Genomic DNA, 17,890 nt, shown 5'->3' with positions numbered 1-17,890 from the left:
GAAGTCTTTTAAGGTTGATGATGGATTTTTTTTTTTGGTCACTTGACCTTTTTATTTAATAGAAAAGATTTGAGAATGTTTGCTGAATGAATAGTAACTAAAAGAACAAAAAGCAAGCAATACTATTAACTAGCTATGTGATCTCAGAAAAATTATTCTACATCTCAGAATTAAAGATTTTTAAAATCTGTAAACAAGATAGTTGAACTAGGTATTCTGAGGGTCTGTGTTACTCCGATTCTGCTAAATTAACTCTAGGACACTCAAATGCGAACAGATAGTTGTCAACTTGTAAACCTAGTATGCAAAAAAACACTGTTCCACTGTTAGTACCTAAAATAGTGCTTTGCATATAGTAGGTATTTAATAGTTACTGAATGAAATGTTGGTAACCTTCATATGGATGTTTACCACAATCCCAGGGACAATTTATAATGTGTTCATTTCATCAAACAATAAATTATTATTGGGTTTTAAGAAATGTTGCCAGGAGTTACCAGTGTTTCTTTATTCCCTCAGATTTCTTTATTAGTATGTAAAGAAATCTAGGGAATTAGCCTTCTTAGGAGTTGGAGGCAAGAGACTGCTTTAAAGGTCGAGCACAAAGCAAATGTGTCTTATGTAAAATGATTACTTCCCAAAACCACAAATAAGTAAGCAATCTACTGATATACTAATTAACAGTAGCATTTTTTTTTTTTTTTTTTTTTTTTTTGAGACAAAGTCTCTGTCTGTCTTGCTCTGTCGCCCAGGCTGGAGTGCAGTGGCCGATCTCAGCTCACTGCAACCTCCACTTCCTGGGTTCAAGCAATTCTCCTGCCTCAGCCTTCCGAGGAACTGGGACCGCAGGCATGTGCCACCACAACCGGCTAATTTTTCTGTATTTTTACCAGAGACAGGGTTTCAGCATGTTAGCCAGGATGGTCCTGATCTCCTGATCTTGTGATCCGCCTGCCTCTGCCTCCCAAAGTGCTGTGATTACAGGCGTGAGCTACTGTGCCCAGCCTAACAGTAGTATTTTAAGAGACACTGGAAATGTGAAGGAACCAAGAAAAAGAAGAAACTAAAGGCTTTCTTTCTTTTTTTTTTTTTTTTTTGAGATGAAGTTTTGCTCTTATCACCCAGGCCTGGAGTGCAGTGGTGCAATCTCGGCTCACTGCAACCTCCACCTCCTGGGTTCAAGTGATTCTCCTGCCTCAGCCTCCCAAGTAGCTGGGATTACAGGCACCTGCTGCCATGCCCAGCTAATGTTTTGTCTTTTTAGCAGAGACGGGGTTTTATTATGTTAGCCAGTCTGATCTCGAACTCCTGACCTCAGGTGATCTGCCTGTCTCAGCCTCCCAAAGTGCTGGGATTACAGGCATGAGCCACCTAGCCTGGCCAGGCTTTCTTCATGATTTTTTCCTTGTTTCTAGTTGGGATGTACTAAAGAACTTCCTTAGCAATAAAGCTTGGCTTAGATTTGGATACAACCTAAATATTACTTGAGTGCTCAAGAAAGCTAATTTAATTGTAACTAGTTAGATTCCACTGAGAGAATTATACATACTGACAGGTTTGGGTAAATGAGCACAAATACTGTATACTTAACAAAGTTAGCTAATCTCATAGTAAACTCTTTGAAAAGTTGGGAAGAGAATTTAGGTTCTTGAGGATTTCAGAACTCAGTGCTTTTATTCATTCACTTGATGATGTTGACATCTTACTATATTTCATTTGATTTATGTAGTGGGAATTATGATTCCTAAGACTATGACTTTGCTCAAGTTGAAGAAAGCTGCCGTTACTGGGTCATGTGGTAGCAAGTATCTTTATACATTTTCAGGATGTTAGATCAAGATTTTGAAAGAAGTTCAGGATTTGCCAATTACTAAGAAAACAAAGAAGTCTCATGGAGTGAGCTTTAGTATTAATGCCCCTTAAAGAATAGATAATGTTCAAGAGAAAAAGAAAAAGCAATATAAAAAGATTCTGAATAGGGAAAATTGTAAGAGCTTGTTTTAGGACAGGTGTGGTGGCCCATGCCTGTAATCTCAGCACTTTGGGAGGCCAAGGTGGTTGGATCACAAGAGGTTGGGAGTTCAAGAATAGTTTGGCTAACACGGTGAAACCTGGTCTCTACTAAATATACAAAATTAGCTGGGCATGGTGGCATGCACCTATAATCCCAGCTACTCAAGAGCCTGAGGCAGGAGAATTGCTTGAACCTGGGAGGCAGAGGTTGCAGTGAGTGGGGATCATGTCAGAGTGAGACTCAGTCTTCAAAAAAAAACCACCCAAAAAACAGCTTGTTCTAAATAGGTGAAAATTAGCACATTTACTATAAATTCTTTTAAAATATAAATCATTGACTGCTTTTTTTTTTTTTTTTTTTGAGACGAAGTTTCGCTCTTGTTACCCAGGCTGGAGTGCAATGGCACGATCTCGGCTCACCGCAACCTCCGCCTCCTGGGTTCAGGCAATTCTCCTGCCTCAGCCTCTTGAGTAGCTGGGATTACAGGCACGCGCCACCATGCCCAGCTAATTTTTTGTATTTTTAGTAGAGATGGGGTTTCACCATGTTGACCAGAATGGTCTTGATCTCTTGACCTCGTGATCCACCTGCCTCGGCCTCCCAAAGTGCTGGGATTACAGGCCTGAGCCACCGCGCCCGGCCTGACTACTTTTTAATTTGAAAAAAGTTGTTACATTCCTCATATTATGGATACTGTCACTTCTGCTATAATAGCTGTAATTCATAATGAAAAAAGTAAATATGCTTAACTTACATTGAAGAAATAGGAACATTTTATATGTAGTATTTCATTTTATCAGGGCCAGAATGCAATAATAATAAGTTAACATTTACCCACACTTACTACTTGCCAGGCATTAATCTAAATTTTTCATAGAACAACTGATCCTTATAACTGTGATAGGTATTGATATTATCACCCCCATTTTACATATGAAGAAACAGGCAGAGACGTTAAGCAACAGGCCCAAAGACACACAGCCAGTAAGTGGCAGAGTGAAATAACAAAAACAGTCTGCCTCCAGATTGTGGTCTTAACTGGTATGCTATAATGACCCTTTATTTTTTATTTTTATTTTTTGTTATTTATAATGACTCCTTAATATGTTAAAATTAATACATGGGAACTTGCAGAGACAGGAAGCTAATGGAAGTAAGAAATCTGTTCCCTAGCAGAACTCCAAGGGGTTCAAGAAAACTAAAAAAAAAAAAAAAAAAAAAAAGAAATCTGGCTGGGTGGGGTGGTTTACACCTGTAATCCCCAGCACTTTGGGAGGCCGAGGTGGGTGGATCATCTGAGGTCAGGAGTTCAAGACCAGCCTGACCAACATGGCAAAACCCTGTCTCTACTAAAAATACAGAAATAGCTGGGCATGGTGGTGCATGTCTGTAGTCCCATCTACTCGGGAGGCTGAGACAGGAGAATCACTTGAACCTGGGAGGCGTTAGGTTGCAATGAGTGGAGATTGTGCCATTGCACTCCAGTCTGGGTGACAGAGTGAGACTCTGTCTCAAAACAAACAAACAAAAAGAAATCTGAAACTTGAATTACTCAAATATATTTATATATAACCAAAAAAGTCAGTCAACCCACTAGACACTAAAAAATAATAATATAAGAACAAGGTATGCTGTTTATACAGACTGTCATTTTAAGAAACTAGAACACAATGGAATTTTACTTACACAAATCCAGTTTCTAGCCAGATTATTTGGATTAAAGGGTTGGGAACTGAAGCTAATGAGTGAATACAGAAGAGTAATCTATGCTATTTCATCTTACTTCTCTTAGTCCACATAAACTGCCCTTATATTGGTGCTTCCTTTCAAATTTCTTTTTCTAAAATGAAACCAGTACTTTATCTTATTTTTAGAAAGCAGCATGACATGAAAAGTACTTTTTCTGGCTGGGTAAGGCGATTTTCACACCTATAACTGCAGTACTTTGGGAGGGAGAAAACGAAGGAACCCTTGAGGTCAAGAGTTCAAGACCAGCCTGGGCAACACAACAAGACCTGTCTCTATAATATATCAGCCTGGCATGGTAGCATGCACCTACAGTCCCAGCTAATCAGGAAGCTAAGGCAAGAGGATCTCCTGAGCCTGGGAATTTGAGGGTGCATTGAGTCATGACTGTGCCACTACACTCTGGCCTGGGCAACAGAGTGAGACCCTATCTCTAAAGAAAACCAACTTTTTCCTAGAGTAGCTGTGGAAAGGAATTCAGATGGCTCAAGTAGTAAGATCACACTTGAGATGTAAATGATGGTATCTTCATTATATTTTGTATCCATTTTGCGAGTAGCTTTGTTAGACTGGCTAAGGTTTTTCTTCCTGATAGATCTAGTAAAACCAAGAATTAGAAGACTGAAACCTATATATACCTATATATACCCAAATATGTAAGGGCTAAAATAGTTTCAGTTTATGAGTGATCTACTGATAAACCGAGAAACCTCTTAAAGAGACAGGATCTCATTTTGTCCCCCAGGCTGGAGTGCAGTGGCACAATCATAGCTCAATGCAGCCTTGACCTCCTGGGCTTAAGTGAGCCTCATCTCAGCCTCCCAAGCGGCTGGAAATATAGATGCATGCTATCACACCTGGACTAATTATATATTTTTTGTAGAGACAAGGTCTTGATATGTTTGTGCAGCCTGACTTCGAAATTCTGGGCTCAAACAATCCTCCCACCTGAGCCTCCCAAAGTACTAGGCTTATGGGCATGAGCCACCATGCTTGGCCAAGAAGAGAAACCTCTTTCAACAAATTAAGTTGATGTTTTTAAAATACGGTTTTGTCAGCAAGATGTCAATGACGAAAAACCCCAAATATGGAAGGCACAATTAAGATGGTGAATTTATCATATAAGCTATTTTAAAAAGAAGTTTTCCTAAGGGCACAAAGGCTCAAATCTGACATATTAGGAAGAAAAAAGATCTTAAATGTAAACTGTCCCATAAACAGTAAACTATATGATTATAGTCAGTGAAGAAAGGTAAGGGAGTTTAATTTCTAAACACACAAACACAAGTTTACAGATTTTAAATGAGCAATTCCTTTTAGTTTTCTTCCACAATAACAGGCGTGACTACAGGCACACACCACTGTGCCTGGCTAATTGTTTTTTTTTGTCACTGTTGTGTTTTTTTGTAGAGACAGGGCCTCACCGTGTTGCCTAGGCTTTGTTCCACAATTTTACGTGTCTAGTGAAGGACCAAATTTGGTTGTGTTTTCATCCATAACTATGAAATACCGTTAAGATAATCACAGTTAGAAAGTAAAGCCATGGAAAAACTAGTTAGTAAACACATAAAACTTTAGTTCAACATTATCTGACAAATATAGATTTTTGGAATGGGCAGAAATAAAACAGAGTAAAGTAGTAAAACAAGGACCTAGATCAGATAAAAGTTCTCAGAATACAAAAATAAAGCCTGCTAAGAATTTAGTCATCAATTTTCATGATGAAAAGGAGGCTAAAACTAAACTTCTGCTTACCCAGAATAGGCAAATAGGGTTTTCTAACTGACAAAGTTTGGTGAAGAAGAAGGAGTAGTTAACTTATTGGGTCACTGGTTGGCAAACTTTTTGTGTTAAGGATCAGACAGTAAATGTTTTAGGCTTTGCAGGCCAGATGGTCTTGATCCAATTACTTAACTCTGTCAACATAGCACAAAAGCAGCCCTAGATAGTACATAAATAAATGAGTATGGTTGTGTTCCAATAAAACATCATTTACAAAAACACATCAGGGCAGATTTGGCCCATGGTCTGAAATTTGCTGAGCCTGTATTGAGCTATAAAGCTCTTTGGAGACAAACTGTATCATGTTTCTTTGTACCTACCGCAGTGACTAATATACAACAAAGCTCATTAAATTACTTTTCACCTGAAGTCAGTCATTATCCACACTATATGTAAAACAGAACTAAATTCATTCACTTGGGACAAATGACAAATAGAACAAGACACAAAAGGCCCCACCACTGTGGTAGGGTAAACATGATGCTGTATTTTTGGGATTGTTTTCTTGTCAAGAGTAATTGCTACTAGCATCTTTCTTCAGAGAGACAGGAGGAAAGTGTTCAACTATTGTGAATACACAATAAAACGACTATTGGATATTTAAACCCCAAATGTAATACCTAGTTTTCAGTGTTGTTGCTGCTCTTGGCGATCTGAATCCCCACCTGCTGACTCCTGCAAATGCCTCAAAGGCTAATCCACTTATGATCCAGGAACCCTTAAGCTGCCTACTGTAGTTCCAAAACATCTTCTGATTTCTTTCCTGTAGTGTACAAAGATGAAGGAAGCTAAAGGAGTCAGAGGAACAGGGGAAAAGTAGTGACTGTTAGGACCAGAGTGAGAGACTTGAATTCCCAAATTATCCCAAAAATTCAGATGGAGGACTAAATCTATCAAGCTGTATCCCAAACCTACACTAGCCATCAAGTATGTTTATGTATGCCCACAGCCTCAGATAGTAGTTTAGTAGTTCATTTTGGTTTGGGCAGAAGAGAAGACTGTAAAAGCAAAGACTAGGGCTGTGATTTAATACAACAAAATAACATTTACTGTTAGTTCAAACATTTCTTTCAATTTAATCTTCTCAACAAACCTATTCAGCAGTCAGTATCATTCTCATTTTATACATCAGGAATGTGAACCTCAAGGTTAAGTACCTTGCTTATCTTGTCACAGGTGGTAGGAAGTGAAGTCAAAATTCAAACTCAATTTTAACTCCAAAGACCATGCTCCAAAATGGTGGAAATAGAAGAACTTGGAGCTGCTGCTGCTTTTTTATTTTTTTGAGATGGAGTCTTACTCTGTTGCCCAGGCTGGAGTGCAATGGCAAGATCTCAGCTCACTGCAACCTCCGCCTCCAAGGTTTAAGCGATTCTCTTGCCTCAGCCTCCAGAGTAGCTAGGACTATAGGTATGCGCCACCATGCCTCGTTAATTTTTGTATTTTTAGTAGAGACATGGTTTCACCATGCTGGTCAGGCTGGTCTTGAACTCCTGACCTCATGATCTACCTGCCTTAGTCTCCCAAAGTGCTGGGATTACAGGCGTGAGCCAATGTGCCTGGTAGGAAGCTTCTTATATAGATAAATTGTGTCAGGAACAAAAAGTCACTTAGAAAACACCTAGTAACTGGTACTTATTAGGAAAAAAAATTTTTTTAATGAAAATCTATAGGAAGGAAAATGCTGCTCCACTTAGGGGCTATAAAGTAGGATAAGGTACTTATTTCTTTTTTACTCAACCTGACAGGAAAGGAAATTTCTTTTATCATGAATTTTGCTGGAGGAAATCTCCAATCTTTGTACTACAGAGTGTTCTGTTTTGTCTAAATATTCTTTTTCATATATAATAACTTTTAAAAACAGAGATGGAATCTTGATACGTTGGCCAAGTTGGTCTTGAACTCCTGACCTCAATCCTTCTGCCTCAGCCTCCCAAAATGTCTAAATATTCTTAATACTGTTTTAGGCTTCTGATAAGCTTAGTTAAAACATATTTTTACATTATAATACTTGCTATTTATAATTGATCTGCTTGGTCCTGCCTTGTTACTTAGATCATGAAGTATTAAATGTCCTAAGGAGTTTGGATATTTGTAAACAAGGTGCTTTAAAGGCTACTGTCTCTTTGTAGGTAAAAACAGCATCCATGTGGACAGCCTAGTGAGGCTGAGGAAGCCTTATGCTATTTTCATTTGTTTGTTCGTTTGTCTGTTTATTTATTTATTTTCAGATGGAGTCTTGCTCTGTTGCCCAGGTTGGAATGCAGTGGTGTGATCTCGGCTCACTGCAACCTCTGCCTCAAGCAATTCTTCTGTCTCAGCCTCCAAAGTGGCTGGGACTACAGGCGCATGCCACCATGCCCGGCAAATATTTTTGACAATTTTAGTAGAGACGGGGTTTCACCATATTGGTCAGGCTAGATTTATTTATTTTTATCAATTTTTTTCTTCTGAGATGAAGTATTGCTCTGTTGCCCAGGGTGGAGTGCAGTGGTGTTATCTTGGCTCACTGCAGCCTCCACCTCTTGGGTTCCAGCAATTCTCTTGCTTCAGCCTCCTGAGTAGCTGGGATTACATGCATGTACCACCATGCCTGGTTAATTTTTGTATTTTAGTAGAGATAGGGTTTTATACCATGTTGGCCAGGCTGGTCTCAAACTCCTGACCTCAGGTGGTCCACCCATCTTGGCCTCCCAAAGTGCTGGGATTACAGGCAGGAGCCACTGTGCCCACACTTATACTATGCTATTTTTTAAAGAGGGGATTCCCTACCAGGAAGCAAGCCTCTATATATAGAGGCACAGGAACATAGGGCTGCAAACACAACATGGTATTCTTAATGGAATGCTGAAACCATGACTTGTAAGTTATTTTCTAAGTTGAAGATATTTATTTCTGCTTTTCAGAGGATTTAAAAATATTGGGTTGAATAAAATTTTGGAGAAGTTCAGAATTTGGTATGAACAGACACCTACTTTTACATCCCAGATTCTTTTGAAAGAATATTCTGAGAGCTGAACATGAAATGGATATTTAACAATAACTGCAGACCAGCCAATTAGGCACTTGTTATTGGACATAATATTAACAGGAACACATGTATTAAAGAACAACTCTGGAGTCACAGAATGACCAAAAGGAAAGGCTTAGAACTAACTAGTTAATGAATAGAATTTTCAAGAAATAAAAGGTGGGGGAAAAAGATTCTGTAAGAAAAGAAGTGAAATAAAATGGTTACATGCAACTAAAAATTTGTTCCTAAAAGGATCACTATTATTTCTCACCCTTGGCCTCACTCCCTTCCTCTCAAAGCAGGTAACTCTGCAGATAGGGAGGTGTTATCTGTATTGTTATTACAGGAATTCTGGGAGAGGACTCTAGCGAGCTATCTCTTGCTCACTGCTATTCTGAAGGAGTGGTTAGGAAAGATCAAAGAGCGAGCTATAGAAAGCAGCCTGTAGATTTTTACGCATCTTGGCCTATTTCTAGCACATTTCTAGGAATGCATGTTTGTGGGAATAGCAAGGTTAAACAGGTCTTCTCAAGGGGTTTGGCCACCAGCAGTCCCACCTTCACCCTTACTACTCTTCTCTCCAGTCTGTTTGGAGGTCAACAAGTTGGAATTTTCAGAGGAGAACCTTTAGTCAAGACAGTGATGGAGGAACAATTTTACAGCTAAACACCTCAATAATGATTGGACTTGTAGCTACCTAGGGTATGTTGATTTTCTTTGACATAAAGGATTAGAAACAGGGCGAGGGTCTAGAGGTAGGGATGTTTGGCTCGGCCTCTCCCTACTGCACTCTAAAATAGAAATATGCAGGGTACGGCAGAGAGTAGCACAAATACAAGACTATAGAAAGCAGGACAGCACCTCTCAGGAGAGAAAAAAATATAAGGATAAATTCTAGATCCCCAGGCCAAAGAAGGCAATAGGGGCATTATTTTAGCCCTAACTATTTTTTTTAAAGATGGAGTCTTGATCTGTTGCCAGGCTGGAGTGCAGTGGCGTGATCTTGGCTTATTGCAACCTCTGCCTCCCAGGTTCAAGTGGTTATCTTGCCTCAGTTTTCCAAGTAGCTGGGATTACAGGCGTGCACCACCATGCCCAGCTAATTTTAATATTTTTAATAGAGCTGGGGTTTCACCATGTTGGTTAGGATGGTCTTGATCTCCTGACCTTGTGATCCACCCACCTCAGCCTCCCAAAGTGCTGGGATTACAGGTGTAAGCAGCCATGCCTGCCCATTTTAGCCCTAATTCTTATCTATCTGACTCTTTTAATGTCTTTGTATATATCCAGAAGGAGTTAAAGGAAGAAGGATGTTTTTTTGCTACAAAGAAAAAACGAAGGCTGCTTTTACAGAACCAGCACTAGTGGGCACTGAAGCAAAGTATACTGAGCATGACCTGTAAGACTGCCCCAGAGGTTCCAACTCTGGAAATTAGGGGAACAGAGAAAATACTCATTGGTGAAACCCAGTGCACTTCCATTTCAAATAACCATCTAAGCTTTTTCTTAATATACTCTTCTCACATACTTCATTTAATAATGTTAAATGAGTTAAATTATAACTTGAATTTAAACCTAAATTATAACTACCATTCATAATTTCCTGAGTGACAGTGTTCATGACAATAGGAAAGAAAAATAAATTTTAGAAAGTACTCTTTAAAAAGCAATTTGGCAGTATGTATCAAGAACCTTAAAAGTACAAACAATTATTGACCTAGCAATTTCATTTTTAAGATTACAAGATGAAACAATGAAAAAAGTATATACAACAAGCTTTTGCACCAGAATGCCCACCATCACAGCATTATTAGTAAAAATATTTAAACCTAAATATCAAAGAGAGGTAAAATAAATTATGGTATAGCTACAAAATGGACTAGGCATATATTAAAAATATTCTCTATAAAAATTTCATAGTAACTGAAGAAAATATGTTAATTGAAGAGAAGATACAATTGAAAGTACACTGTAATCTCGATAAAATTAAAAAAAAAGTACTAGGCCAGGCTCGGTGGCTCACGCCTGTAATCCAGCACTTTGGGAGACCAAGGTGGGTGGATCATGAGGTCAGGGGATCGAGACCATCCTGGCTAATATAGTGAAACCCTGTCTCTACTAAAAATAAAAAAATTAGCTGGGCATGGTGGTACATGCCTATAGTCCCAGCTACTTGGGAGGCTGAGGCAGGAGAATCGTTTGAACCTGGCAGGCGAAGGTTGCAGTGAGCAGAGACTGCACCACTGCACTCCAACCTGGGCAACAGTGCGAGACTCAACCTCAAGAAAAGAAAAACTAATAGAAGAAAACACACCAAAATATTAACTGTGGTTATCTACAAGTGGTAAGATTCAGTTTTATTTTGTTTACATTAACATTTTTATATTTCTTCTTCTATGATGAGCATATGCTCATGTAGGAGAGCCCAAATTTATAAGAATAATTCTACCTTGTATTTTATATTAAAAAATAAGCATAGTTTATTAATAAAAATGGAAGTGATCTCTTGAGAGATTTAAACATTTCTATAAATACATTAATAACTACAGATAGTGGTCTATCAAGCTGGCTTGCTCCCTATCCAAATGACCCATCTCATTTTAACATTTTCTCAATAAAATAAAACAAAATTACTTCATATAATAAACTTTCAGGTTGCTTCTAAATGACCAACATTACAAATATCAAATACACTTAACATTTATAAATATCCCAGTGTCTACCATATTACATTTAAACTTCAGGAAAAAAATTAAGAAAAAAAAAAGTGCATTATAACAGAAGACTTCCATATACTGTTAGTCCTGGCATCACAAACTGAACCACTTAAAACCACAGTAACTTCTCACCTACATGGCTTTAGGCACACAGAATGCTGAAAGAAATCTAGTGATGTGACAGCACCCAACTGATCAGCAGACATTGCTAATTTGCGTTCCATAACGAGTCAACCAAGATGCCCTTAGAAAATTTGTTAAAAATTAAAAAAACCCACCACCACAAAAGTCTGCAGAATTAGTTGTATCAAAAGCTCAATAATACAAAATTTAAAAAGTGATAACAGACCACTAGGAAGATTCAAAAGACTTGTGCTATAAGTCTGTGATCTCAGACAAGTCCCAATCCCTGGAAGGCTCAGGTTCCTTAGCTATGCAATAGGATTATGATAACATCCACTTTATAGGATTATCACCAGGAGTTAAATTAATACATTTCGGTTTATGTGATTTATAAATTGTAAAACACAGGTTTAGGTGCAATGGCTCATGCCTCTAATCCAAACACTTTGGTAAGCTAAGGAGGGTGGATCATTGGAGGTCAAGAGTTCGAGACCAGCCTGGCCAACATGGTGAAATTCTGTCTCTACTAAATACAAAAATTAGCCAGATGTGGTGGTGGGTGACTAATTCCAGCTACTCAGGAGACTGAGGCAGGAGAATCATTTGAACTAAAATGGCGGAGCTGGAAGTGAGCTGAAATCATGCCACTGAGCTCTAGCCTGGGCAACAGAGTGAGACTCTGTCTCAAAACAAATAAACAAAATGTAAAACACTAATAAGGTAATGACAACACCAAAGTCCCCTCCTATGCTTCAGCTATTTTTTTTTTTCTTTTTTTTGAGACAGTCTCACTCTGTTGCTTAGGCTGGAGTGTAAATGGTACAATATCCCATCAGAGTAATCTCCACTTCCCATGGGTTCATGTAATTCTCCTGCCTCAGCCTCCTGAGTAGCTAGGACTACAGGTATGCATCACCACACTTGGCTAATTTTTGTATTTTAGTAGAGGAAGGGTTTCACTCTGTTGGTCAGGCTGGTCTCAAACTCCTGACCTCAAGTGATCCGCCTACCTTGGCCTCCCGAAGTGCTAGGATTACAGGCATGATCCACCATGCCTAGCCTGAAACATAAATTTTGTTTTTTTGAGACAGAGTCTTGCTCTGTCACCAGGCTGGAGTGCAGAGGCAGGATCTCGGCTCACTGTAACCTCTGTATCCTCGGTTAAAATGATTATCTTGCCTCAGCCTCCCAAGTAGCTGGGGCTATAGAAACACACCACCACAACCAGCTAATTTTTCTGTTTTTAGTAGAAACAAAGTTGGTTAGGATAGTCTCGACCTCTTGACCTCATGATCCACCCACCTCAGCCTCCCAAAGTACTGGGATTACAGGTGTAAGCTACTGTGCCCAGATGAAACATGAATTTTTAAAGTTTGTATGTGTCTTAAAAATTCATGCTTTCTTCCTTCAGCACCTCTTGGAAAAAATAAATTCATCCTTTTGAAGATTATAACTTAAGAGTACCATTTAAAAATTATAAACAGAACTGATGCACATGATTACTGAATATATCTTGGACTTTAAAAAAAAAAAGACCAACAACTTCAAAATGAAAATAAATAACTTGAGAGAGAAATATCTAAGTAAAAAAATTTTCACATGATATAAATGCACCCACCAAACTATAAATGCAAATCAAATGAATTAAGTACATAACAGATGCTGCAGCACTCTTTCCAGCATAAAGAAAATCAGTGGGTAGGGGGTGGTGGCTCATGCCTGTAATCCCAACACTTTGTGAGGCCAAGATGGGTGGATCACCTGAGGTCAGGAGTTTGAGACCAGTGTGGCCAACATGGTGAAACTGTCTCTACTAAAAATACAAAAATTAGTCAGGCGTGGTGGCACACCTCTGTAATCATAGTTACTCGGAAAGTGAGGCGGGAGAACTGCTTGAATCTGAGAGGCAGAGGTTGCAGTGAGCCAAGATCATGCCATTGCACTCTAGCCTGGACAACAGAGCAAGACTCTGTCTCAAAAAAAAAAAAAAAAAAGTAGCCAGGTGTGGTGATGCATGCCTGTAGTCCCAGCTACTTTGGGGGCTAAGGTGGGAGGATAACCTGAGCCCACGAGGTTGAGGCTGCAGTGAGCCATGACAGTGGGCAACCAGAGTGAGACCTTGTCTCAAAAACCAAACCAAATCAGTTCTGGTAATAAAATCTGCATTGCCAATGAAATATGTAGTATGACTAATGACAAAAATAAAAGTATCTTTTATTAGGATAATGTGTTAGACAAAGATAGAGAGACAAGGACTTTCAAAACAATTCTGCTGTAACAAGATTAAAAAGTAGAAAATATTCAAAGAAGTAGATTTGAGAATAGAGATTCTCATGCCAATTATGGAATATAGTTGTAAAAAGACAAAATTTAGGCTGGGAGCAGTGGCTCACACCTGTAATCCCAGCACTTTGGGAGGCTGAGGTGGGTGGATCACTTGAGATCACGAGTTTGAGATCAGCCTGGCCAACATGGTGAAACCCATCTCTACTAAAATTACAAAAATTAGCTGGGTATGGTGACATGCACCTGTAATTCCAGCTACTCAGGAGACTGAGGCAGGACAATCAGTTGAACCTGGGAGGTGGGGGTTGCATGAGCCAAGACTGCCCCCATGGACTCCAGCTTGGGTGACAGAGCAAGACTCTGATTCCAAAAAAAAGAAAAAATTTGAATTATTAATAGATTTACACTGAGGAATTAACCATCCATTATGCTAAATATTTAGGAAAGAATATATTCTAAATTTACTAAATGCAATTATCAATATTTAGTCAAAATACAAGTAACTCAACAAAAATGATGTCTAAAAAAAATTTAAAAATCAGAAGAGTAATAAAAGTGTGTATAATTATTAAATCCTTCCTATCAAATTTTAATACATAAATTCAGTCTCCTTTAACTTTATCAAATTAAAGAACATTTCAAAAAAACATGAAAATGTAACATGGTTGTGTGTTTTGTTTTTTTTTTTTTTTTTTTTTTTTTGAGACAGTCTTGCTCTGTCACCCAGGCTGGAGTACAAGTGGCACAATACTGGCTCACTGCAACCTCCGCCTTCCAGGTTCAAGTTAAAGTGATTCTCGTGCTTCAGCCTCCAAATAGCTAGAATTACAGACGTGCGCCGCCAATGCCTGGCTAATTTTGTATTTCTAGAATACCGTTTTAAAGTGGCTTTTATTACTAATAAAAAGGTTAACTGTTATTTTTGCTTTTCAAGACTGAAATTACTAACAAAAGAGAAAAACCAAGAGGCTAATATATTACCATTCTTCTAATTAAAAAAAATAATAAAAATCCAACTACTTTCCACATGCAGAGATCCTCAAATTAATACTCACAAAAAAAAGAAAAAATTCTTACTCTGAAAAAATAACAATGCATATCAAGCTGTTGATTCTATATGCAAATGCATTAATCAAGTTTACTGGTTAAGCAGCTTCTGTTTTGCAAATATACAGATATACTAATATTTGTATTTGATTCTTTTTTCAAATATCTATTTGGTTCTTTAGCAAATGTTTGCTTTTTACTCATGTTCAAGCCTCTCATTACATGAAATAACTGAAACATTTACTTTATATTGGTGGCAGCTAATTCCAATATGAACTATTTTTTTGTCTGATTCTCTTCATGGTTGCTTTCTTTTCCTTTTTTTTTTTGAGACAGAGTCTCGCTCTGCCGCCCAGGCTAGAGTGCAATGGCATGATCTTGGCTCACTGCAATCTCTGCCACCCAGGTTCAAGAAATGCTCCCTGTCTCAGCATCCCCCAGTCGCTGGGATTATAGGGATACACCACCACGCCCAGCTAATTTTTGTATTTTTAGTAGAGACAGGATTTTACCATGTTGGTCAGGCTGTTCTTTAACATCTGACCTTGTGATCCACACACCTCAGCCTCCCAAAGTGCTAGGATTTCAGGAGTGAGCCACCAAGCTTGGCCTTGAGTGATATTTTTACCATGTATTCACTTTTCTTAAGATTTTACTTGTAAAAAATTCTTCAAGGCAAGTTCCTTTAGAAGAAATTTAGATATGATTCTGTTAGGTGTTTGGGGATACCACCACTATAGAACACTTAATCAAAATTTCAACTTTTCTTTTTTACCATAAAAATATGAATTCAGGTGAAAACCTAGGTAAAAGCTAAGTCATAGTTATAAACTTTAATAGGATATTTATTTTTCCCCATTTTAATCAATGACAAATTTTTATTTTTATTTATTATTAATTACTTTATTTAAAAGACAGGGTTTCACTGTGTTGGTCAGGCTGGTCTTGAACTCCCGACCTCAGGTGTCCACCCACCTTGGCCTCCAAAGTGCTTGGATTACAGATGTGAGCCCCCACACCCGGCCTAATCAATGACAAATTTTAAGACAGGCTTTTTTCCATATAATCCCTCAGCCCCTAAATGGGACCGGAGTGGGTTTATTTCTAGTTCACCCCTGTGCTAAGAGTAGCACTTTAGAATCTCAAAATTTTCATGGAGATGTAGCCACCTATGATACATTCTAACCTGGAAAGACCTTCAACTATCTACATTAGAAAAGATCCTCAAGGTAAAGCTGGCTTCAGTGTCTTTTTTGGCTTTCTTGATCTTACTTTCATTTAATCCCTAGCCCACATTTTTCTTTCTGTTTTGCATGGTCATGGATACATTAAAAAAAATTTTTTTAACCCAACATTTAAGTTGTTTTTAACTTCAAGAAGGTTGTTCACTTTGTGTCCCTATGTATCATATGCTAGAATCAAAAGCTACATATTATTACCTTTCAATGATGTTATTCTTTTTTTTTTTTTTTGAGATAGAGTTTTGCTCTTGTTAACCAGGTTGGAGTACAATGATGAAATCTTGGCTCACTGCAATCTCTGCCTCCTAGGTTCAAGTGATTCTCCTGCCTCAGCCTCCTGAGTAGCTGGGATTACAGGCATCTGCCACCACACCTACTGATTTTTGTATTTTTTTTTTTTCTTTTTTTTTTTTAGATGGAGACTTGTTTTGTCACCCCAACTGGAGTGTAGTGGTATGATCTGGGTTCACTGGAACCTCCACCTCCCAGGTTCAAATGATTCTCCTGCCTCAGCCTCCCGAGGCTAACGGTGTGCACCACCATGCCCGACTAATTTGTGTATTCTTAGTGGAGATGAAGTTTCATCATGTTGGCCAGGCTGGTCTTGAACTCCTGACCTCAAGTGATCTGCCTGCCTCAGCCTCCTAGAGTGCTGGGATTACAGGTGTGAGCCACCAGGCCCAGCCTCAGTGTTATTCTTTTTAATAGCATGTTACCTGTAAGAGTTCTTGCGTTGGCCAGGTGTGGTGGCTCAATCCTGTAATCCTCGCACTTTGGGAGGCCGAGGTTGGTGGATTACCTGAGGTCAGGAGTTCAAGACCAGCCTGGCCATCATGGTGAAATCCCATCTTATTAAAAAAAAAAAAAGTTCTTGTGTCGACTACAGTGACTTTTTAGTAAGAATTTTTAATTTCTGTGTGTGTGTGTAGATATATAACTATATATCTCTCTCTATATATGTACAAACAACTATGTGTCTTTTGCTTGAAGATTTTGGCTCTTCCCAAAGAGGTAATATATACTTACTCATAAAATAGACCAAAAACTGGTAATAATAATATATATTTTTAAACATTATAATTTATATTATATAATAACTAATAAATTATTAAATAATTATGCAAGGTTATTATTTCAGTAATAACCCTTCTACCTACAGAAACGCTTACTTACTTTGGACGGAGAACCATCTGTAATTTTCACCAACTGCCAAAGAATTGAGTAATGGGAACACTGCAGTGCTTGCACGACTATCTGTATCAAATGAAAAAAAAATTTAATGAAAAACTAAAAAAAGAGATAATCTGTTTGCACAGTACTAAGATAATAATATTTATCACAGTTGTTATTTTATGGCAAAGCTTCAAGTCCAAATTTTTGTATAATTAATGAGAAAGTATAAAATATTTGGTTAAAAAGGACAAACGAATAGATCAATCTGGAGAATAAAGACACAACATATGGAAATAAATATACACTGAAATAGCACTATGTCTAAACAAAAATGTAGTGTCATGAATATTTTGCTTAATCAAAATTTTTAAAAGTAGACTTATGAAATTATTTTTATCCAAACTGTATAGTTGAAATATCTGAATCTAAAATATTTACCCACATTTTCTAAAAAATTTCTACTTGTTTTGAAGCATTTTAACGTGAAAATAATCATATCACAAAGTACATTTATAAGTATAAAGCTTAATGAATATAAAGCAAAAGTACCTGTGTAACCACCACCCGCATCAAGAAATAAAACATTGCCAGTATCTCCTTCCAATATATCCTTCTTCTGCCAAGGGCAACAGTTATTATGAATTACTTGGGAATTGGCGTATTTTAACTCCCTAAGTCTGCACTCCTAAAGTTTTTTATGCATACTGTTGAACAGTACATAAACGTAATCATACAATATGTATTACTT

General features: G+C 37.9%; 1 protein-coding gene across 16 annotated transcripts in view; it reads right to left on the bottom strand.

Annotated features, from left to right (window-relative positions):
* STAG1 (STAG1 cohesin complex component) overlaps positions 1 to 17,890 on the bottom strand; it is a 438,539-nt gene that overhangs the window by 53,210 nt on the left and 367,439 nt on the right. For all 16 annotated transcript variants that reach the window (XM_035278838.3, XM_078354162.1, XM_078354165.1 and 13 more), the window contains one exon: positions 17,143 to 17,223. In XM_035278838.3, coding sequence (XP_035134729.1) covers positions 17,143 to 17,223 — 81 coding nt within the window. The remainder of the gene's footprint in view (positions 1 to 17,142; positions 17,224 to 17,890) is intronic.

The sequence above is a fragment of the Callithrix jacchus genome, chromosome 17 (genome assembly GCF_049354715.1).
Source record: "Callithrix jacchus isolate 240 chromosome 17, calJac240_pri, whole genome shotgun sequence".
NCBI lineage: Eukaryota > Metazoa > Chordata > Mammalia > Primates > Cebidae > Callithrix > Callithrix jacchus.
This window is presented reverse-complemented; position numbering and strand designations above follow the sequence as displayed.